This window comes from Anser cygnoides, chromosome 1 (genome assembly GCF_040182565.1).
Source record: "Anser cygnoides isolate HZ-2024a breed goose chromosome 1, Taihu_goose_T2T_genome, whole genome shotgun sequence".
NCBI lineage: Eukaryota > Metazoa > Chordata > Aves > Anseriformes > Anatidae > Anser > Anser cygnoides.
Window position 1 is genome coordinate 176069064 of NC_089873.1, and position 25306 is coordinate 176094369.

Here is a 25306-nt window from a genome sequence, read left to right on the forward strand (position 1 = left end):
TGTTTCAAGGTTTTCTGGGTAATGAATGTGTATGTATTAATGAACGATTGTACCTTTTTTCTTTCTGCATTGATCATGTATCTTCTGCAGGTCTGTTTTTAAGTAGACGTCACTGATCTGTACAAAGTAATTCTAAGAGAATGTGAAACAAGTACAGATCAGAGCAGATCACTGTTTTCTTGTGCTAAATAGTAAAAAGTTTTCTTCATTTTTCTTTTTGGAATGTTCTCAATTCTTTAATCTTGTAATTTACTTTGTCAGGGTGATCAATAATGAGAGATAGGCACCTTTGTGTAAGATTTTTAGCCAAAAAACATAGGTTCATGCATACATATATACACACACATTTTATTTATATATATATATATACAGACATAATATACGTATAATATACACACACATTTATACTATTTTATTCTATTCTATTATGCTCTATAATTTACACAATTTTACTCTAATTTATAGCTTTTTGCTTTAGATCATCTATTTAAGCCACTGTTTGAACACGTGATTTTTTGAAGTGTTTTTGTTTTAGTGTAAAATAATACAAATGAACTGCTGGGGATGCTTATGATGGTATGTGATTAAGAGGATTAGACAATTTTCTTCTTTCTGCAGTTCGCTTGGCAGAGTTATTGATGTGTTGTCCTCCGTATGGGCACTTGCTTCTTTACTTCTCTTCATTTGGTTTTGGATTGGGTTGTCTTGTTCAAAGTATATATAGGTCCATGTGGAAGAAATATACTTTGAATCAACCTGAGTTCTTCTGACAGATGGTCTTACAGTAGATACTGCACTTCTTCCATGAATGTGAAACTACTTTTTGATATAGTGTTTCATTCCCTTCTTAATTTCAAAACAAACAACAGCTTAGGGCATCGCTTACTTACACTTGTGTTGATTTAACAAAGAAAACTTTGGTTGTTAACTGCAGAAGTAATGTGTCTGCAATAGAAACGCAAATTGTAAGAAATATGTGCTCTTAAGTTTAGAGCAAGCTTTCCTCTCTGTTCTTGATACAACTGGATCATTTCATTTTTTTGAGTGTCATCCCCTTTGCTGCCCTTTTCCCACACACCAAGAGAAAAGTTAATCCTCCTATATGAAAGAACATACGATGCTTATGTTGGAGTAGAACTCGTTAGGAATTTAATGGATATATGGCCTAAGAATAGGTCTGAATTGGAAGGAGAGTGACAGTGGCTTGTAAAAACAGCAGTAGGCATCAGTGTTGCAAAAAAATGTATACTGCTTGTCCATGAACACATTTTAGTCTACAAATCAAATAAAGGATCCCAACCACAAGAACATAGGGGTTCTGAAACAGTCTTCCGATATATAGACTGGTGGCAAAAAAGACTGTTAAGATAGACCTCACTAGACTTAAACAGAGCATTTTAAATAGTCTTAAGAAAAACAAACAAACAAAAAAACACAAAAACCAACCAACCAACCAAAACCAAAAAAGCTGTTCATTAGGACTTTCTTAAAAAACAGCAGAAATGTAATGGCAGTGCACTGTTCTCCATAATAAACACTTGCAGGCTCAACATTTTTAAAGCACATGCCCACTCTTTCTAATGAGTAACATTAGAACATAATGAGTAACCCCATGAACGTTGATGTTTATTGGGTGCAGATATTCACATTTCTAGGCTGTAATCTTTTTGACAATATATACTTAAAAAAAAATTTCTTCCAAATATTTTATTTTAATCAATTTAACTCTTCTTGACATTCCAGTTGATAATTAAGATCAGGTTCCACAACATTGTTTTCAATTAATTGTTTTTGGAAAGCATATTTTTAGCTCACAGAGAAAATCAGAATCAAATGGTATTGTTAAATAGTTTGATCCTGGTACTTTGAAAAAAAAAAATCGAAATCTATGGCTTAGTGCAAAAAATAGTGTTAGTTTCCCATCACTAAAAAAAGAAAGCTTCAAGAGCGAAATGTATCCACTGATCTTGATCACTGTTCTTCAGGTAAATAAATAGGATGTTATTACCTCATAGGTCCCAACACAGTTGGTAAAAAGTAATTCGGAGATCTAGCTGTACTACAGCTAAATAGTATTACAAATAACATAATAGTACAGATAACTAGTTATCTACAATTGTTGCTTTTCCTTTTGAATAACACTTGCAACAAATTTGGATATTTTCATTAAGAGAACTTTTCTTAAATAATTTGAGAATGAGGCACTGATAGCTTGGTATTTTGTTAGACTAACAAAAAGCTGTGTTGGCTGTGGATGGTGTAAGTAATCTTTGTTCTGCTGTTGTGGAAGCAGAGGAAAGGACAATAATAATGCTGCAGTATTTTATGTACTAAATCATTCTCAGTGTTCTCAACCGCTGGACATATGACAAAGTGGCTGCTCACAATTCTAATACAAAATGTGCTCAGAAACAGCTAGGAGGATCATTTTTAGATCAGATATGGCCAGTTATACTCAAAATACTTGATGGTTGTTTGCCATCAAGTGTGTTTAGAACAAAACACCAATCTGGGAAGGAAAAAACCTATTTTCATATATATTTAGGCGTATACGAAGAACATATAAAAGCATCTCATCTGGTTCTATCTATAATTTTAGGTGCATTGCAGTTCTGTGTCTAGCAGATGCAAAGAACATTTTAATCCCTTCCTGTGGTGGGATTGGAAGTACATGGTATTTCAAAAGAGCTGCTGCATCTACCTTGTGCTATTTCCAACAGAATAGCTTGTTATTTGTTATTGCTAAGATCCCACTATTATAGAAGTATTTCATTATTCCAGTTATTATTAAAAAGTGAAATTATAATAATTAATTACTGTAATAATACTTAAACTTTAGCCAATAATCAATAATTTGTATGGGGTGTGTGTAAATAGACAAAACAAAACAATGGAGAGGCTATACTGCAAGTAAAGTGAACATGATAATTTTTTGACTAATTCTGATCAACCTCTTTATGACGTTGAACTTCTGACATTACGCATGGATTGCTCCCTTTTTACATTTTTTTTTAGTACATGACAAGGGATTTCCTTAGCTTAAACTGTTTAAAAGTAATAATGTAAAGAATTCAGAGAGACTATTGTTACGACACCCCCAACAGAATATGTGTTTTGATGATGGGGATGGTGAAAAGTATTGCATCTGTGTCTTGCTAGCTATATATGTTCTAGATAGAGATGTTTTTCTAACCAGTTAATAGTTAAAAGTAGTATGGTAGTTTAACAGTGGAAACAGAAAGAGTATGCAAGACAGATCCATTATGAAATAACTTTGTCTTGTTGGCCAAAGACAGTAATAAGAGATCCGAGGACTTGCCTTATGGCAGTAGTATGGAAAGTTGACAGTGTGTCAGGAAGTATTTCCTGCCAGTTATGGAAAGAGATGAGTCTTCAAGTATCACCTTCCCTTAAATGACAATGAAGTGCAAAGAGCAGAATATGCCTACTGCTATGACTATAAATAATAGTGTTGTCCATGAAACGTATGGTTAGGTAACTGATCAAACTTTATTGCTTCAGCAAGATCAACAGCTACTGTCAAAGGGATGGTTGCAGTACTGCTGTCAGCCACTGAGGAGAAGGACTTCATAGAAGTACTTCTCTACAGAGAAGAGACGTTTTGACCAATAGTAAACGCGAATGTGAAGCAGTTGTCAGGTGTAGAAACAACTTGCCCAGGTTTAACCCCACCAAAGATAGCTTTGACAAGAGCAAATTACCTGTTGTTGTAGCATTCTCTTGGAAGTATTCATATAGATTAATATCTCAGGCAGCCATTTCTGCAATTCCTTTAGGTATTTACTTCCTTCTCTGCCTTTTCTGGTTATATTCTAACTTTTCTGGGAGGTGCTAGAACATTGAGTCATAGAAATTGTTGTTTTTCTTCTCTTCTTTTGCAAGATCTTCAATAATTACAATTCTCTACCAAAGAGAGTATAACTGTTCATTTTAAAATAAAATTAAAAAATTTAATGGATACTGTCATTTTTATTTTTTTAATGTAATTGGGTCAATGAGTGAATGCAATGTATCTTGATCCTCAGTTCAGTAAAGAGTTGATCTTAAAATGATCCAGTTATACTGCTTTTGTTTATCCTGAAAATTTTCATTTATTGTAATTAGTCTTTGAAGTATCAATCATTTTAATGTCTCTTTCCCTGTAGCTGGGTTGAAAACTTTGGCCGAGAAGGTCTGGGGCTGCTGTTGGACGTTTTGGAAAGACTGGTTGAGACAAAACAGTAAGGATGTCTTTCTATAAAATTATCAGCTTTTCTTAATACATAATCAGCATTTAATTACCATATTTTTTTTAAATTTATTCAGCCAGGACAAAGTTGTGAAGAGGAGTCAGCATAAGGTTATACAATGTTTGAGAGCCTTCATGAACAACAAGGTATGGGATTTTCATTAATCTGGAAATTTGAATTACTGCTGTTCAATCAGATGATGTAAATGATCAATATAGGTAAGCCTGTGCAGTTTGGAGAAGCAACTTATTTGTCAGCTGTGGCTTGAAGATCATTCTGCTACTTCTCCTCTACAGCAATATACTCTGATAATAGTGTAAACTTATGATGCTGATGTTTGTTCTTATTACAGAATGACTGACTTGTTTTGCACCTTTTCCTCATTTATTTTTTTAATTATTTGAAGGGTTTAAATGTCATTTGAAATACTTACTTGAGGGAGCTGTTACATTTTGCTTGGTATTCAGTATTGTCACTTGGTTTCCCTCCAACTCTTCTTACAACCATTTTTCTGTTGTTTAGTATGGATTGGAAAGAATTCTGGGAGAAGAGAGGAGCCTTTTGTTGCTGATCAAAGCAATTGATCCCAAGCAAACTAGTATGATGACTGATATAGTTAAACTCCTTTCTGCAATGTGCATTGTTGGAGAAGAAAGCATGTAAGTACTGTGTTTAGCCAGAAATAGTTAAGTGATTTTAGGATATCCAAAATTATAATTGCACCTAAATGAAACGCTGAATTTTTCAACTTACGTTTGAAAGTAATATCTGTACTATGCTGTCATTGTTGAAAATACCTTTATCTGTAATTTTTGTTATGGTCATATCAATAAGACTTTTTGTCATGTGAATGAACTGGTTCGATGGAAAGTAGTTATGTAGCCATTTTTTTTCTGGAAGATTTTTAGCATTGCTTTTCAGGTGTCGTAACCAATGTAATCCAGTAAGTCATTCTTCACTTACAAAAGTCTCTAAAGGAAACAAATAATGCTTAAAACTCCTACATTTGTACTTGAGATACTGAAACAGGTGAATTTTTTGGCAGCACGACTCTTCAGATAACAAATGAACAAGGTTATATAACCTCTTCTAAGTGAAATGCTTTTATTTTCTTATAGCCTTGAAAAAATTTTGGAAGCTATAACAGCAGCAGCAGAGGAAAAGAATGTTGATAGATTCTCTCCTATTGTGGAAGGACTTCAGGATAACTCAGTTCAGCTGCAAGTAAGAAATCTTTTTGCACAAATAGTCTTTGCAATAAGCAAAAATGAACTTACATATTTTCCTGTTTTGGGGCGGGGGAGGAAGTAGGAGAGCTATTGTTTCAAATGAGGGTCAAATTTTGTAATGTTTTTAAAAATATAATCTTTTAAAATGCATCATGGGAAGATTCAGTTTTGACAAATGTTGGGGTATTGCAGGTTAATTTGACTTACGTTTACACAAATCTTTAGGAAGTAAACTTATACTGCCTTTTAAAATAAAGCATGAATCATGCATTCAAGTGCAGAAATAATATCTCACTTCTGTCGATATCAGCTAAAACTTAGATAAATATTAATAATAAAAAAAGCAAGAAGAGGAGGAAAAAGCAAAAAAGGAGGAAGAGGAGAGGGAGCTTAAAGCCCCAGTTTTAGTAGAGCTGCAGAAGGAAATTATAGACTTTAAAACAAGTTTCCTTCCAATATTTCAAGGCTCTTGAGTCTGCATTTACCAGACTGAACACTGGGTTGATGTAGTATTGGGTCTCTACCTTTGGTATTTTTGCAAGTGTCTTTGCAGTTTTTCAATATTAATTTTACATATATGATCTTATGTATTTCTCTTTTCCTGTGGAATCTGTTTCATCTAAACTTCAAGGTGAATGATGTTCATTTAATAAGTTCCTATTGAGTATGATTTTTGCTCCATGTTTTAGCATCCTGCAGATAGTAGGCAGTAGGTATTTGGGCCAGGAGTGCAAGTGCAAGCTTGGGCATGTCAGTTTCAGGACAACATAACATTTGTCTCCATGCACCTGTTCTTTTTTTTTTTTTTTTTTTAACTTTGGTTTTTCCTTCTTGACTTGCTTGCGTACTTTGATATTGGGTTGAGATATAAGTAAAAAAAATACCTCGTATTTGATCAACCTGAAAAAATGAAAAATTTGATCATTTTCTATTACTCTTATTGGTACTGTGTTAGTATAATGAATATGGAAGGAATTCATATATAATAGTATATACTAAGAAAATTTTAATCAGAAATATAATCAGTAAAAGAATTAAAAAAAACCAACAACACATCAACAACACAGAAATTAGTTTTAATGTTGAATACTGGTAGTTCAGTTTCTCTTTTTATTAATTGAGCATCTTTCTTCTTTCTTTGACATGAATGTTAATATCAATAAAAGTTTTAAAATACTTTGATCTATTGGGGAGAAATGCTTTAGATCATGGAAAATGATATTTTCCTGTTGTAGGGGTTATATCCAACTTCAGAAAATGTAAGAGCCTGTATTTTCTACAAAGCATGTAACGGTTTGAGAACTTCGAGAAGGTGAATCACACCACTTACATGAGATGCCTAAAGTTTAATAGTGTATAGTATTTCTCTGACCATTCTTTGAGCTTTGTAGGGATTCAGTCATGAAATAACAGCATTTTGTTTTGAGTGCTAGGTTTCCAAATGTGATTCTTGCTTTGCAGAGTTGCATATATTCACGTGTGTAGATTTAATAAGGAAGAAAAGAGCTATGACTCACTTTCCTATATAGTTCAAAAAGGGCACGAAAACTACCTTATAAGCAGCGCCTTAATTTACCTGCTGCTTCAGATGAAGTAAGTTAATCCTATGTACTTCACATTTTACCCTAGTCCCCACTTCTACATTTAAAAAAATTAAATAAATGTATAAAGGCCTCTGTAAACCTATAAACATGTCTTGCAGGATAAACTAAAGATGGGTTGATAGTTGCTATTCTAGATGAACATTTTTGACTAGATTTCAGAAATTACAGTCTCTTGTTAGCAGTTGTTGGTAAGCAACCCCTTTGAGAAACAGTAATAGCTGTTATCTCTAAGTAGTTAGATCTTTTTTATAAATATTAGTGCATTCATACTTATTTAGGATCATAGAATATCCTGAGTTGGAAGGGACCCACAAGGTTTGTTGAGTCCTACTCCTGGGTCTCCAAGGGACTTTTTCCTGTGATGCTTACCATTGGTAAGATACTGCTGATGAGATAACTGAATTGGCGCAGAAAACTTCAACTGATTTGTTAATTGTGTAGTAACACTTATGTTTCTAGGACTGCCCTTCAGATGTTAAACAAGTACTTTTCTACTAGTTATAGCTTCTTATGCTTGTGCTGTACCTCCATTTGCTGTGAGAAACTGAGAATTTACTCTAAATGTTACAATTGCAATACTTACGTTAAATACATTAATTTGGATTTACTGGAGTGTTACTCTAAGGTTCCTGAAAATAGGTAAGATTTCTCTGTTTCATTTACTGTATCTTTTGTGGACATGGAAATTTCTGATGAAAGTTCACATTTTATTTAAGTCCGCATTTGAACACTTCAATTCTAAAAAGGTTTTTTCTTTTTCAGACTTTACAAATGGTGGCTAGATTTGTTGTTGTTGTTTAAGACCAGAAAAATCAAGGCTCCTCGTGTGAACAAGTTGTAAACTTTTTTAACAATGACATTGACCTGGTGGTTCATTTGACAGTGTTTTAATGAGACAGAAGTTTACAGTTGTCAGTTACTTGGCATACTTGCCTTGATTATCTACATGATATATGTAGTCTGCTTTGTGGCAGTTCAGTTTGACACTAACAACTGACCTTTTCAATTTTGAATTGACTAACATTTCTGTTACTTGAAGGCTGAATATATAAGAAGCCTTAGTATGATAATTTTTGCATTTTAGTGAAAGCTCTCTCTTTTTTATTTGCTGAAAGCAAAGGCTGTTCTAATTCTGAACTTTTGTAAAGATCATCCAAAATTATGGAAAGAGTACTTAAATATTTTTGGTTCAAGGCAAGATTGGTGATCTAGTTTGGGAATATTGCTATAGCCAAGAATAATACTGAGTTTATGGTTTTGTTAAAGTAAAGGTAGTTTAATATCTTCTACCTGTGCTCAAGAAAATGCATCCTGGTACCTTATGTATTTGTGGCAGCAACTGAAGAAATCTAAATACTTTAGTTGTTGAAGTCATGGATGCAGGAAATACTGTTCTTCTGTCACAACCCATTTTGATGTATTTAAGACCACATCAGCAACAAAAAAAAATATGAGTTGCCCAGTTCTTCCTCAGTCTTCTTGTAGAATCAAATGAATGCTTCCACTCTCTAATCATCATCTTCCATCACTGTTCCTTGGGCAGGCAGTTTAACTAATGGAAGAAAGCCGTTCTTCTCCTGTTCAGTTCTAGTGGCAGATGTGATCTTATTATTATTTCTCAGTTAGAACAGAGAAGAGGTACAAAGTGCAAGAGGTACGACAAAGTTGCTATTCTTCCTTTTCCAATTAAGTTCCTGAAAAATGAGTGTTCCTTATTCCTGTGGAAACCTGCAGATGCTTTATGCCTATCCTAAAAGAAGAGTTTTCACGTCAAAGTTCTCATCAGTAACATTACTTTCACTATTTATAGGTTGTCAGATAATAACATTTCATCTTTCTTTTTCATCTAATATAAGAATGTGGGATCATATGGTTGTGGTATTTTAGTTAGCTGAATCACTTGCTGATTCTTGGCCATTCAGTGCTAATGAGATACTTTCCATAACTGATTATCTAATATGAGCAAAGCTTACCTTGTCTAAATGCAAAGACTGATAATACATGTTTAAGATTCATGTAAATGTGCAAAGGTACAATTGTACAGACAATACATCTCAAAGTCATTGTTAAAAACATTTTCTCTTTAGCAAGGGGAAATAATTGATGAACATCAGTAGGGTCTATACCAAAACCAAATCTATATCTGGTTTAATATTGGCAAATAAAATTTAACCAAATCTGCATTATCACTAGTCTTTTCTACAACTTGCAGTAAGAGTGAGAAAAGTGAAGTAGGAAGTCTTGCTGCAGTTTTCTTATTCTCAAGATGTGACATAAGATGATACTTAGCCACCTATTTAGAAATGATAATCTTGTCTATGTGAGGAAAAGCTTCTCTGAGCTACTGAGATACGGCTAGCATTTTCCACTAGAAAATCACCAGGTATATTCTGCCTTGTGTTCAGCTGGGAAGAATAGAAGTTTAATCTACTGACTGTGTAATCCTCAGAAAATGCATTCTGTACCTTGATAGACACCACTGTTTAGAATCAGAGGCAAATCGGGATTAAAATTTCAAGTTGTAACTTCTCACTTAGCAGAATATATCTCATCTCATTGGTCTACTTTCTCATATAGAAAAACATTCAAAATTTTGCCCTTCCAGGTGAACTCTATCATCATCCATGCAAAGTTCGTCCCTACTAAAAATATTGTCTGTCTACCTATCTTCCTATCAGTGTATGTCCACCTTGGAGATAAACGTACAAAGCCAAGTATTGTACCTGTCCACCATGTGGCAGCAGGGAGTTTAAAGCATTCCAGACGGAATATACTTTCAGACCTGAAAGTCCCTTGAAAATTAACGTGGTAGACTGTATTCAGCTGCAGTTCTTAAGGGATGAAGTAGGGAAAGAAGCATCTAACCACACGGACAGGTGAACTGAAAGGTTTGCTCTAAGCTTTTCCCTGAAGAAAGTGCCTCCATATGCCTTAACTGCATGCCTGTTGTAAAAAACAAGATACTCTCAGGATGAAAATACTGTTTGGTTTAGAGCTGCCCCTCAGGAAATAGCATAGAAATTACAGTCCTTGGCAACACAGCAAAATTTTAGAAAGTGCACCAGAGACCTATGTATTACTGTATGTCTTTCAGTGTTAGAGCCAAAAATAATTTGACTTTTTCAGGCATCTTCTCAAGGACGGACTGACAAAATACTTCTGTCTGCAGAATCTACAACTTCTGATGAATTGGTTTTAGGTATAGATCATTTGCCCAGAATATTTTGGTCATGATGACTTCTGAGGAAGCTGATTGACCTGTCTTCACTAAACCTTCATGCTACCTCAGCAGGAATACCTCTTCATTATTGAAGATGAGTTGCCTTTTTGATATGGACATGGCCTTGCCTCTTTTTGCCCATGACTGAAAATTCACAAGACTGTCAGTTTCATTCAAGGTAATAGAGTGTAAAAGAATACTGTTGAATTGTCAGTTTGGGCCCACTCCTCTGGAGTGCAAGTAATGACTGATTCTTCTGTGTACCAATAGTTGACACTTATAGAGCTGTCAACTGGAGCATCACAGCATTTTCAATAAGTGTTTTGTACTTTGAGAATTGTCAAAGAATGATGTTGCATTTGGGATAACTGGTCTTCAATTTTTGCTTAATTAGGAACATTGAAGACAAGTAATTATGAGTGGATACTGCTTAGAATTGTATATGTAGAGACAAATGCTTGAAGAAAAGAATTACTTGTCTGTAGCTTCCTTTTTCCCTGAAGAAGTTCTTTCAACTATTTGGACCCTGTTTTCTCTTTGGTCTGACCCTTTATTTGCAGCATTAGAAGTTAGACAGGGGAACCTGAAAGGCCCCGTTTACACACTCCTCCAATAGACTCTGTGAATAGGCAGTGAATGTACTAGGAAACGGGAGCAAACTTACTGTTTGACTATTGTTAGATCTGAAGTCAGTGGTGCTCCCTATAATTTAACAGTTATAGATACCAGTTTGTATGTGAATCTTCAGAATTTTTAAAACATGTTGTTAAACAGCTTTAGTACTGCTTTAAAATGAAGAGCTATTAATCTGATATTTCTAAAGAAAAGGCATGTACTTATTTTTTATTTAAAAAAATTACAGGTTTTAGTTATTATTTTTCTGGGGCATTTTTGTGGTTGAGATTTTCTTCCTCTTAAGCAAGTAGACTCATATGGTAGAGGCAAAATATCAGACTTATTCAAAACTTTGTTGATTGGGATCAAGTGAGTTTGCAAGTAAGCCAACCCATCAAGCATGTGAGCTAGAAGTTTGAATTCTCATGTATCCAAGGGAAATCTGAAGTGCAATTTAGTTTCTCACACATCATTTCAGATGCCTTTGTATATTAAGCAAATGTGTACAGTACTTGCAGATACAACAAATTTCCTTCAAGAGGTTTCTTCTCACGCTTCCTTCTCACTCTTCTGGACTGGAATTTGGAAGCCCAGTAGGATGCACTGAAGCAGCTATAATGGTATTAGCTGTACTACGTGTTTATGTTTAAGTTGATGAAATGTGTCCCTAGTCCATACAGGCAATGGATCCTAGAATGCCACAGTCACTCCATGGGTATTGTAAAGATCTGAACTGCTTATAAAATCCAGTAGGCAACTAATTAGTAAGAGTGGGAGTTTAGCAAAGCACACAGCTGCATGCGGGTATCTGTCTACATATAGGCATCTAAATGTAAGCATCTGAAATTTGAGCTGTATTCTGTTGGAAAACTCCTGACAATTCTGCTTCTTGAGTTTTTTCTTGTGTCTTATGCAGACACTAATTGTACCAGGTTTGCTGAATTTTTATTGACATATCTTTAAACATAGAGTAATATTAATATATTTTATTCCAACTGCAAGCTTTAGAAAAAAGTTTTTGTTCTTGAATCTTCAATGGGTTATTGGTTAAAATTGCCAGTTATTAAACCACTTGGATGCTGTTCTTCAAGCATAAGAAGGATATTTTTTATCTTGTTTTTGGTATGTGCCCCCAAAATCTAACTTGCCCAACAGCTGTGTTACTAAAATGTTCACAAGTTTATTTTTTCCTCTTTTTGACAGATTTAAAATATTTTTTTCCTTACTTGCATTATTATTGATCTTCTTGTATTCTACACTGATATGAGTGAACAGATTTCAAATTCTTGTTATCATGTGTTATCACATTAATATAAGTATTGCATACTAATCCATAGGATCAGAGAACAGCCCAGGTTGGAAGGAACCTCCAAAGATCATTTGGTCCAACCTTTTGTGGAAATAGGAACCTAAATGAGATGATCTAGCACCCTGTCCAGTCACTTCTTGAAAACATGCAGCAATGGAGACTACATCACATCCCTGGGGAGGTTTCCTGTGATTGACTGATCTCTCTAAAAAATTATTTTCTGTATCAAAGTGAAACCTCACCCAGTGCAGCTTGTACCTGTTGCCCCTTGTCCTCTTCACATGTGGCTCTTTGTGAAGAGAGAGCCTCTGTCCTCTTTGTAGCTGCCATTAAATAGTAGTTTCATTTGAAACATATTACAAACATTTGTGATATAGTAATAGGCTCTTGCCATTGTTCTTCTCATTTTTTTTCTTCTTTTTAAAGTTTCATGAAGCAAATTACTCAAAGGTAGATTTAAATGAGGCATTGCTTACTTGCTTCCTCTTGTATAACTGCTTCTCATTCTGCTTTTGCAGAATTCTGTTTGGAACTTTCAATGTTGATTTGTCTTTGTATTCCTATGGGAATACTTTGCTAACACAATCCACTAGGTCTTTGCCTTGTTTATTCCAGGAAAACTAACTTATGTTCTAGTTACGAACTGAAGTTGAATTCCCACTTGATCAAATTTGACTCAAATACTAGAACAGTGGTACTTTTTACTGATAGGTTTCTTGCTTTTCACTGTGGTATCTTGTCTGTTTTCTATTTGAAGAGCACATGTGTACAAGTACCTTGTTCATTTGGGGAATTAAAAGAAAAAAAAATAGCAGCAATTGCATCTGTAGACATCATTTCATCTAAATTGCATTGCTACATCAAAGATTAAACTAGTTTGGTCTGGATTTACACTGTAGTCTACTTTCTTGATTGCCTCTTCCTTGATAGTTTAAATCAAATTAGATAAAAGCTAATTCCTTGCTCACATGTCCATCCATTTTATTACATTTTTTCATATTAGTATTGTAAATATACTGTTTTAAACTATTGATAACAATGTCAAAGGTTCCAATTCTGTTGTAATCAAACACCATGAAGTTTCTGTTTTATCGTAATGTAAATGTAAATATGCAGTATTGTACATTGTAACTGACTGTATGTTATCATGTACATGTTTGTAGAGTCTCAACCAGTAATACTGGTAATATAACCAGAGATACTGAATTACTAGTTTTGAATGGAAGAGCTAATTGAATCAAGAAAATAAAATTGAATGAATGACTCTTTTTTCCAGAGAGATAAAGCACTACAAAATTAGGAGCAGTAAAAAAAAAAAAAAAAAAAAAAAAAAAAAAAAAAAGGCTACTGAGGGAAAAATATGAATACTGACAGTGGATGTGGATGGATTTGTAAAGGGGACCTATACTAAAACAAATACAAAAAAAGTTTAAGAATAAACAATATAGCCCATACTTAGAGAATAAGAGAATATATTCTGTAAGGAATTGTTGCAGTACATTTCAACTGTTACTCTCTGCCATTTGTAGCATCCAAGTCACAGACGAGTCTGGTCAGATTTTCCAAGTTGTTTTACTGCAATTTGTGCTGTTTGTGGGCATAAGGAACACAGATTCCATTAAAAGCCAGGGATTTATCATTAGTTTAAATAAAGTGTTAATGGACTAATCAAATTATTGTCAGATAAACACGTATCTGCTCTTATCACATGCCTCTGCTCCTCTGTGCTGCACTTTGTTTAGGGTCGTATATCTACCTGCTAGTTATAGAAATATATGCAACAGTAAACTGTGCATATGAACTGTGTGCCACAAACTTGTACAAGGCTAAGTCAAATCTAAAACAAATGGGGTAGTAGTCATTCTGATATTAGCCTACTCCTCTTGCAGCTAAATAAGCCAAAACAAAGATCCAAGCAGGCCAAGAAAAGTCTCCATAAAGCCTGACAAGTCTGGAAGCATGTATTCTTAGGTTAATACAAAGCTTGTAGCCTGTTACTAGTAAAAATATCTGGGCTACCAGGCTGCAACGCACGTTCTAAGCAAGATTTTAAAGGTCACGACAGACAAATACAGGGTATGAAGAGCTTATTCAGTTTCCAAAAAAGCTTGATTGTGCAAGAGAAGAGTCTTAATTTCTCCTGTATTGGGTACTATTAAGACAATTACTTGAAGATTTCAGAATAATAGTTCTGACAAGCACTACAAAGATGACAGGATCTACTGTGACAGTTTAAGCCCCAAACTGTTATCAATTTAGCCACTTTTCAAGTTGGTTGTTCAAAGAATAACTGGGGATTATTTCTTATTTATAATTTTAATGAAGCAGCCCCAAATCTGAAAGATCTTTCTCAAGGAAATGTATTTTGTTAAGAGAGAACGGTCGAAGTTGCAGTCCCGTTACTCGTCTTCCTATTTAACTGAGTTCTTTTAAAAACGACTGCTAGAAATGTAGTATATTTCTTTCTGAAAGAAAACAGACTGTTGGTATATTCCTCTTTAATATGTATATTTTTTATTGCTACTCATTAGGTGATGGTCTAGATGAACTCTCTGAGAAGAATGTGGAGAAAGGGCATAGAAAGGGAGAACGTCTTTATTGCCTTGCAGTTTAATGCCTTATAAGTGTTTTTATTTTGTTATTACTTTGTTAACTTTTTATGTTACACATTTTGCTTTCATAAAATAGAGACAGACTTACAGCAAGGAAAAAAGTGGCAAGGAAACATTACTTCATCAAATCTTAATACAGCTCAAATAATTTTTGAGCTCTAAAAGCTTTTTTTTTTTTTTTTTTAAAAAAAAGAAACTTCAAACAAATATACCATTTTGTAATATTATGGGATTTGGCTATTTAATAAACTCTATCCTAAAATTTTCTATTTTTTTGACATTTTACAAACTTTTTTTTTCTTATTTCAAGTCTACTCTTAGGCCAGTCAGAGTGGTTTTGCCTATTCCATGAGCCTTTCCAACATGTCTCATCAGTTTGTGAAAAAGGTCTTTGCTTTACAGAGCTGTTGTGCATTTTTTCACATTGTTGTTTTCACATTTATGTTGCATTTAGTCATGCTATTCAATAATTTTGTTCTTATGTTCTATATATTATACTTTCAATATATTTGCACAGTAGAAAAGTCAAGCTTACCAGGCTGTAGTCCAGATTTTCCCCCAAAACATCCCTGTAAATATCAGCATTTTTTTTGTCAACTTCCTGGGTGTGTCAATGTACTTTTAAGTAAGAATTTATATGCGGTAGTGAGTACTGAAGTAACTTTATATTTGATTTTATTCCTAACTTTTGGGTGAATCCTCTTTCGTGTCTTTTAATTGTTGGCTTTGTTTATAAGTTCTTCTTCCAACCCCTGAACCTGTGAAAGATATCCTGTCTCTCTGTGTTCTACTGTGGGAACTCCTTTCACATACACAGAACATCGATGAAGTGTTGCTGAAGTTTGTTTTCTCTGGGTATTCCTTCTTATTGTGATCTTTTACTGACCCTACAGATTATCTGGTTGACTTCCTTCTTTCTCTGTTTGTTGTACATATTTTCTGAAGATTGTCCCTCAAACTCTGTCTTCTTTAGCCTGCTTAGATACAGCTTTATGTTCAATTGGCTGAAGTTTTGATTTTTTTTCCAGTTGATTTATTTTATTTAGATATTTTGTCTTGAATAATTACTGACAAAGACTGGAGTAAGATATAGAAGTTTGCCTTAACATTTTTTATACAGTTGATTTTAAAAAATAATTGAATTTAGTGTGCTGTGTCCTACTGATGTCAATATGGTAAGAACAATAGTTTTTTATCATGTGAATCTAGGTATTGGTGCGTACTGAGCTTCATAGAAGTTTCAAAGGAAGATAACTTAATTCTAAGTTGCTCATTCAAGTAAGAGGAAGGAGGAAAGCAGCTTGCTCCCTCCTCCTATTACTGTTTTAAAATTGTCAATGATACAAGGTACATTATACAGTGTAGTAATATAAGAGTAGATGCTGTTATGGTACTTTTCTCCAGGACAGAAGTTAGTATAGTGGTTCCAGCCATGCCATGCCTCCTTGTCCTCATGCCTCTCTTGAGGTAGGAGAGATGGTCATAAGTCCTGGTGCAGAGTTATTGTACTAAGTAACTCCAAACAGTGCAATTTTCAGGACTGGGTGGAGAATGTCTGACACAATGTGCTAATGCTTGATCCCCAGATACTCGATGGAGCTTACGCTCTGCTTGAATTGATGTTTTAAACAGGTTTGCAGCTCTCACCACTATTTACAGATTGTTTACACTCTTTACGTCTCTGTTCTTATAACTAAGCTACTTCCTTCCCCTGCAGTGTTAACTAAAGTTAATCTACGTGTTCTAATGCTGCTTTCAAGTAGGACTAATATACATGGACTGCCATGTACTCTCAAAACGGTTTATTTAAAGTGATATATACAACTACTTTCATACTTACATTCTTTGCAGTAGGATAAATGATGATCATGTCTGACATGATGTGTCAGTCTGTGTCATCATTTAATCTTGATATGTTCTGAAGTATAAGTACTTTCCTCTTGGAAAGCTCATGAGTACCTTTGTATTACTTACAGTCTGTACCAAAGTAGCTTGGCCATGTAGTTCTTCTGGTATATGTACCATATGTAAATTACTTGGAATTGGTGACCTTATATAAATTCATTACTTGGACTTATACTTACTTTGAAGGTGACTGATACAGTATATTCCCAATAGAGCCTTTTCCTTGACCACAAAGTAATGCATTGTCCCTTTTAGATGTTAAAAGGCTTTACAACAGAGAAGGCATTTAACATGGGCTGTTTTACTTGTTTACATAGTATATTAGGCCAAATATCCTAATTGACTTGTGTTTTTAAAAGCAGCTTAAATCTCTGGAAATGCATGAATAACAGATTTCAGGTGCATTCAAGCAAGATGTGCGATCAATAAAGAGGGTAAAAGGAAAACAACAACAACAAATTAAAAAAGGAAATAATGGCTGTTGTTATCCTAGCAGGTCCTTCTTTGTGATTAATTATAATAATAATTCACTGTTGTTCTAAATGACTGTGAATCTGGATAGTTAATTCCTGCTGCTTCCTGCTGTGGGTTCTCCAGATAAATCTTTGTTCTTGGGAAGAGAGACTACTTGCTAGTTGACCATGGACTTGGTGTAGGCATCAGCTGACTTAATGCTTGCTTTTGAGCTGAAGTACTGTTCCCATCAAGTGTTCTGTGAAACTCAGTACATTGTAAGAGGGAAGATTTTAAAAAGAGAAGGGAAAAAAAAAACATTCTGCTCTTTAGGTTCAGTTTAGTTTAAATCAGTGTTTTGCGTTTTAATATGATTTCCACTGTATACGCAGATTTTAGCTTTTACCATTTCTGTTACATCACTAAATATATATATATATGTTTACAGAAATGTATGTTTACATTGAATTATTTATGTATTGAGAATTATGCTTTGAAGGTGTTTGAGGTAAATGAACTTGCTGTTTGTATAAAACGGCAAAATTCAATGGAGTGAGAAAACACTCAATTTTTATGGAAATTTATGATTTGTGTTTGGTATCTATACCTCATGGCTGATATGAAATTTAAGTATCTTAATTATATGATTATAATGTATTGATAATCAGATGTGACATAATTAGATGTGTCTAATTAGGTAGTTTGTTATGTCTTGTTTTGACTGTGATGATTATTGAAAACTAAAAATTGTTTTATTTTTCCTTTGTTATAGGTAGCTTGCATGCAGCTCATCAATGCTCTTGTTACATCTCCTGATGATTTGGATTTTAGGCTTCACATCAGAAATGAATTTATGCGCAGCGGATTAAAAGAGATATTGCCAGTAAGCGCCTTGTAGTCTCTCTTTGTATTACTATTTAAATTACTGGACTATTTGAGCTTGAGGGGGAATCAGAGAACACGTTGTAATAAATTATTCTCAAAGGCATTTTATTAAGTTGGAGCCTGAGCAGTTAGATATGAGAATCAGCCTTAAAATAAGAATGAAAAGGTGACGTGTGCTCTCTGAAGTTTATGCTGAATTCTTAACCTTTTAGGACTTCAGTTTAGAACATGTGACAGAATATAGCGCAGCCACTAGTTAAGCCAGGTTGAAGCCATGATTACCTTTTGAATATTTGACTTAATTCTGTGATATTGTTATTTAAACTTTAAAATGATGTAGACTTGCAGAAATTATTAATAAAGGATACAGTTTATTTATTTAAGGTGACGCTAATTTTACTGGCTTTTCAATTGTTTCTTCCTTGCAGCAATTGAAATGTATAAAAAATGAAGCACTAGATATTCAGCTGAAGGTGTTCAATGAGCATAAGGAAGAAGACATGATAGAGTTCTCTCATCGTTTAGAAGATATTAGATCTGAACTAGAATATCCTTTTGATATCGTCAAGAGAAACATCAACAAAATAATATCTGTAATGGACATTTTTCTGATACAGCTTTTGTTTAAAAAAAGTTATCAGTCAACATTTGAATGAAACGTTTCTTCCTTGCTGTTACTCTCCTTAACTCTTTTACTGAAGTAAATGATGTTTACAACATGGTGTGGAATACAGTTAAGGACACCAGTGCTGAAGGATATTTTCTTTCTATTCTCCAACATCTTTTGCTGATAAGAAATGACTATTTTATACGGTATGTTTAATGCTATATTAAATGTCAGTTATGGATTAGGTGGTTGTTTAATCATTAATGTGCTTTTACAATTTTAAAGATAAATACACTTTAGTATTTTTCTGTGCTGAATGCAGTTTGGAAATATTCCTTTGTGAATTCATGTTCAAAAGTATCAGATTTGAATAAGAATGTCTTCTATATGCTCTTTTTCCCCTTCTGCTTAGGATACAATTTTATATATAGAATACTACTTTCGTTGAGATCTGAAGCTTATGTACTGCAAGTATAAGTGATCAGAACAGATCTCTTACTGCTACTGACATGATTTATAACCAATTGTAATTTTGTTGTGTATTTGGATCAAAGGACAAAAAGCACATTATGCGCAGAAGTGCACTTTGTGCACGCATCTCACCTTATTAAGTTAAGAGTGCTTGCCTGACTTGGGTACATCTGTGCTACACCTCTTCCACCTGAAAGGGTTTGAATTCACAGCTTGCATGTTCTGGTCAAGTGGCCCAGCTGTCGTACCATTTGGCATTTTAGAACAATGTGGTTTTTCATTCATTTTACTGCAACAGGGTTGCAGGCACCCACAGTCACAAAAGTCATGAAAGCAGAAGGAATAAAAGTGAAGGAAAGCCTTCTCTCTGTTGATAAGAAGCAGGAAGATGTCCCGTCTTTCTGTAGTTCAATAGGAAAAGGGATGCGGAGTTTATAATATAAGGATGCTTTATGTTTAGGTCTACTGGTAATTCAGGCTTTGTGTAACTGTTATTGTAGAATAAAATACCAGACATATTTGTCCTTTGAGGTTTGAATCTATCCTATAGAAATAAGTCAGCCTAAATCTTTCAACCTCAACTGTGTTCATAGACAGGATTTAAGTATATGTTAAAAAAAAAAAAAAAAAAGTTGTAAAAGAATTTACCTCTGTCTCTAGCCCACAGTATTTCAAAATAATTGAAGAGTGCGTTTCCCAGATAGTGTTACATCGAAGTGGAACAGACCCAGATTTCACGTATCGTAAAAGATTAGATATAAATTTCAGCCACTTAGTAGGTAAGTACTGTGCATGGAAATAATTACAATATCATACTTTTTTCTGTATTTCCAAAAAAAAAAAAAAACCAAATTAAAGTTGTATATGTGGTTAAGAGTCCTGTGTTCCCTGTATGTTTGCAAGTGTGTATTTGCTTATTTTTTTCCAGATATTTGTGTAGATAAAGCAAGATTAGAAGAATGTGAAGAGAGAGCTTCTGAACTTTCCAGAAAAGTATGTAATTTTTAAGTTATGTGGTCATCACGTGGACACAGGAAATTACTTAATAGCTTCATGAATAGTGTAATTGAAAGTGGCATAGCTTTTAACTTCAAATTACTACTATTACTTACGTTGAAGTGGGAATTGGCTATTTCTTGTGGACTGGGAAGTACAGAAATGTTGTAAAATAGTTGCCTTAACTTAGCCTTTCTACTATTTATTTTAAAATTTCAAATATAAATCTCCCCAAAATCAACTGAAAGATTTATCTGAACAGTTAACAGTTCCTCAGAAAGCTGAAGCGTGAGAATAAGAATTTACTTGTTTGTGTCTGCAGACTCTGTATTACCATACTTTACCAATTTTTTTGTTAAGAAACCCAAAAGGAGAAGTGGGAATCCAAAGAAGCTATGTGGAACTGACTGTTATCAACATTTTTTTCTTTTTTTTTTTCCTTAGTTTGAAAAAGATTTTGTAGCTCATCAGGAGACCCAGGCCCTACTGCAAAAAAAAGAAGAAAGAATCAATGAACTCGAAGCAGAATTACAAGCTTTTAAATTACAGGTATAGGACGGTTTAATGAATGTATGAAGGATTGTTTTTGAAATAGAATTCTTTTTACTCTTTTTTTTGCAGATTCTGATAATGCAGTTGAGAGTGCTTCGAAGAATGCTGTTATTGATTATTATTGATTGTTAGTTTCTTTTATTTCTGTTTTATACAAAGAGTTGTAGTGTGACACTAATTAGCTATATGAGATCCCAGTTGATCCTTTTTGTGCCTGAGCTCTGTTAATTAACTAGTTTCTTGTTTCATTTGGGTTTTGCTTTCGGTGTCATATATTTCCAAAGTAATTAACCACATAGGGTAATAAGTCATATGCTTTTAGACTAGCATTTATCACTGTGATCTTTATCCCTCAACAGGAAATTATTCATTGTGCAGTTGCTTTGCTGAAGCCTTACCATGGGTATCCAGCAGTGAAAGAAACAACTTGTGGCTTGATGAGAACATTTTCTGATAGTTTTTCAAATATCAAACATAAATAGATATTATAAAATGCGATGGAGAAGGAATAGTGCAGATTTTTGAGCAATACTTGAGTAAACTTGTAACTGCTTCAGCTCTAAAATTTGTGTAAGGAGACTTTGTGAGCAAGTGATTTTCCTGTGTCTTATTTTCAAGAATGAGGCACAGTCTAAAAATGGCTAAATACAGACAGCATTGAGAATGGCTCAGGTTGGAGGGGACCTTAAAGATCATCTAGTTAGAAGAGAAAACATGGATGTAGAAAGATGATGAAATATATATTTTGATCGTAGAGCTCTTTTATGGTTTTGAGCTTGTTTCATTTTTTTTTAAGTGGGGAATATTAGTTCAGCTCTGTGTTGGTCTGCTCAAAAATGTTATTTTGATTCAGGTTTCTGGTCAGAATTCACTGTTAATATTGAAGTCAGGCTTTAAAAAAAGTAATTACACAATTTGTTGCTTTCTAAAAAAATAATGAGCTGCGCATCATAAATTAATAAAGTAGTTTTATGTATATTTGTTGAAAACAAACTTTGTTCCTTTTTTGTGAGTGAATTAGGTTTTATCTCCCATATTTTACTGTTTCTGTTGTTCACTGGATTAAATATAGCTTCTTTTTTTACAGTGAGCATAATATATGCTTATGCTCATGAACTATTCTACTGTTAATTTGTTAATACTGGAATACTTTACAAATAACAAGTAATTGATTACTTCTATTTAGTACTATTACTCTTAAATTCATTTTAAGAGGAATCTTTGGTTTCCATATGGCATCAACCTGTTACAACTATCTTTCTCCTGGTCTCATTCCTCATTTACTCTTTTTTAGTATTTAGAACTTGTTCATATTTGTTTTCTTTCACTTTTTTTAGAACCTAATTGTTTGGTTTTAATGTAAATAATGCAGATTTTGAGCAATTGAAAGCAATAATACTGACCTGCATTTGTTTATTTATACTTATTGATATTTAGCTATTTCTTTGTAAAACTGTATCAGTCCTTTGCTTAATGTATTGCCTTCTACTTTCGAAAACTAAAATGGACTATTCCAGTTCATAATTATCAATTTAAATAGTTGATTAGCATTGTGACCAGTAGATAAATATTTTTTATCTATTCTTTTTTTTTTTTGGTTTTGTTGGTTAGCTATTTAATAATGTTTAAAGGGCTGTGACAGAATTTCTTCAAATAGCAGAAAAAGTCCATCTCCATATAGTACAGATATCCTCACTATATTGAATATTGTCAGTGTGTTATCTTAGAAATTTTTATTAGTTGTCAAAACTGCTTCAATAAGCACTGTATAATATTGTCCTGTTGCTATTTTTCTGTCCACTTTGTTATAATAGGGTAATGTTTTTTATTTTCACAAATAGAATGGCTGCTAGTTTTATAGAATGGCTGCTAGTTTTATATATCTGCGGATGTAAGGCAGCCATAATTTTGGAAGGATTTTTTTCATCATTACTTTCTGCCTTCAATCCTGCAGAATGAAAGTGCTCCTGTATTGGAAAATGTTTTTTTTTCCTTTTTTTTCTTTTCAACAGGATTGCCAATCTTAAGATTTTAAGTCATATTCCGGTATTAAATCCTAGGAATAGTTCTCTGTAATCTGTCCGATAAGTAGGAATGTTAGAAACTAGGTTGTTATTTCTTAATTTGAATCGAACTGTGTTAGTCTCGATAAAATTTCATCAAGATACCTATTAAACACTTCTTAGATCATGATCAATGAAATATAAGTGCGATATAGAATTTCAGTTTGAGATTTCTGGCATTCACCCACTGCTCTGGATGTCTATTTTAAATATTGAGACTTCCAAATATGAAATTAAAAACATGTTGGCTTTATTATAATTCATATTTGTTTGTCCTATGCACAGAAAATGTGACTGAATTTAACTTTGCTTGCTGGATTTAATCTATAAACAATGACTGTAATGACATTTAGTTTATAAAAATGTGAAACTGAATAAGAATATTTTCCTTATCAGTATGGCTCCTTGCCACCTGGTTGTCTATCATCAACACGTGGAGATGCATCTGTCGTTCCAGCGGATGCTACAGGACCACATCAGTTGCCGCCACCTCCTCCACCACTGCCTTCTAATGGGGCAATCCCACCACCGCCACCTCCCCCTCCTCCTCCACCATTTTTGAATGCCTTGGGAATTCCTCCAGCATTGGGTGCCCCACCACCACCACCTCTACCAGGCCTGCCTGGGGCACAGTGGTCTCCACCTTCATGTACTTTGCCATTTGGACTGAAGCCTAAAAAAGAGTTCAGACCTGAGGTTACCATGAAAAGACTCAACTGGTCCAAGGTAATACTGATTAATGGCAAATACCTGATCAAAAATCTCACAGCTTTGGATAAATACATTGTCAGGAATAAGACTGTATAGAACAAATGATAAATTAGTTAAAATTATGTAAAATATGAATACTTTGTGCCTTTAGCTTTCACAGTTTCCTGAAAATTGTGTTTCATTGACTCATGACTCATCATTCAGGCAAATATCTGGAAAAGTAAATTCTGGTCTAGAGTACTAGAACCTTGATACCAGCATGCTTCCTGGATCCTTCTGTGCCTTGTCTTGTAGCAGACTGTTTACACTGGATCAGTCACTGCATGGTACTGATAGCTTTGTAGTTTCCAGTCAAGTGTCTTGCATCTATCTGCCCCTGGACTGTGGGAAGAAGCATTGCAGGTCTATCTATTTGTCCTCAGTGTAAATGTACTTACATAAATTTAACAGTTGAAAAGGACAGAGTCCGTCTATTTTTTTCTTCTCCCTTGTGACAGGATCAAGTATACCAGGATTATCAGTACATTGAGTTTTGGAAACTGCAACTATTTAGACCAAAATAAAGGCCAAAATGAGATATTTAATATGTATTTGATCAATTGTGTTCAGAGACTAATTAAGTCTTACCCAAGTTTTAAATCTAGACCAAAGATTGCTACATGTAGACCTTGGATAACAGAGTATGTTGTCAGTATTGCTTTATATTGTTTGTCCAAAAGCACTTAGTGTATGTGTTGTTATTTTGAATCAAAAACATTTTAACAATTCTGTAGTTGGATTGTATGTGAAAACTTCATGTGTTTTACAGAGCTCTTAAGTATTTCATTTGCTTTGGTCTCTCCATGCTATCAGAATAATTGAATTAATTTTGGTTTACCTCTTGCTTGTAGATCAGGCCGCAGGAAATGACAGAATCCTGTTTCTGGGTTAAGGCAGAGGAGGAGAAGTATGAGAATGCTGACATGCTTTGCAAATTGGAACTTACATTTTGTTGTCAACAGAGGGGTAAGTAATTGATTGCTTTAGTTTTCAGCTTTTAAAAATATCTTTTAGGTGGTTGGGGCTTAAATACTGTATCAAAGGATTTAGAATATAACATTAAAGTTACTTTTTTTTCAGTGGAGTGTGTGAAGAAAAAAGCATTTAAAAATCCCAGACCGCTTAAAGCAGTAATGTTGAACTATTTTACCTTAGGGGTGGCAAAAAATGTGTGACCCATAAGGAAAAACTTAACAACAAAAAAAAAAAAAACGGTGAGAAATGCTTCCTGATAATACAGACATTTGAAAGTTTTCTAAATAAAATTATGTCAGAATACCTTAATAAAATACTGTAACCCAATCTAGAATCCAGAAGGTGATGTATTTACCCTCAGGTTGCCTATGTTAACTGATGCTGGTTTGGTTCCTTGAAGGTCGAGAATCTTTTTAATGAAGTTTTTTACTTTTCCATAAAACTGTAGCAACATTCATCTCTCCTGACATTTTGCTTAGTTTCTTCAGCTTTTAACACCTTGTGGAAGAGCAAACTCTTTGAAAGTATTCCTGTCTTTAAACCTTTTCTCCCTTTCTGGAAGTAAGTTGTCTTACTGGTATAGTAGTTACATTATTTTATTCCATATATAAAATGCCATCTTGTTACTTCTTGACACTTTTTTTCCTTATCTTCCCTGAGTGGTGTTAGAGATTTAGTCCTTTGGGGCAGCCAAAGGAGCACAATAATTAATTCCTTTTCAAATTTTCAAATTGAAACACAATATTATATTTTTAGTTTGTTTCAGATTTTTCATTGTGATTTTTTTATTTAATTTAATACATGGTATTC

At 33.9% G+C, this 25306-nt stretch overlaps 1 protein-coding gene across 3 annotated transcripts in view; it reads left to right on the forward strand.

Moving 5' to 3' along the window:
* The window catches only part of DIAPH3 (diaphanous related formin 3), a 248389-nt gene that overhangs the window by 32491 nt on the left and 190592 nt on the right, over positions 1–25306 (forward strand). For all 3 annotated transcript variants that reach the window (XM_048047761.2, XM_048047759.2, XM_048047760.2), the window contains 12 exons: positions 4167–4241; positions 4327–4396; positions 4773–4909; positions 5369–5474; positions 17970–18080; positions 18511–18629; positions 18779–18895; positions 19821–19939; positions 20089–20153; positions 20601–20705; positions 23168–23497; positions 24373–24487. In XM_048047761.2, coding sequence (XP_047903718.2) covers positions 4167–4241; positions 4327–4396; positions 4773–4909; positions 5369–5474; positions 17970–18080; positions 18511–18629; positions 18779–18895; positions 19821–19939; positions 20089–20153; positions 20601–20705; positions 23168–23497; positions 24373–24487 — 1469 coding nt within the window. The remainder of the gene's footprint in view (positions 1–4166; positions 4242–4326; positions 4397–4772; positions 4910–5368; positions 5475–17969; positions 18081–18510; positions 18630–18778; positions 18896–19820; positions 19940–20088; positions 20154–20600; positions 20706–23167; positions 23498–24372; positions 24488–25306) is intronic.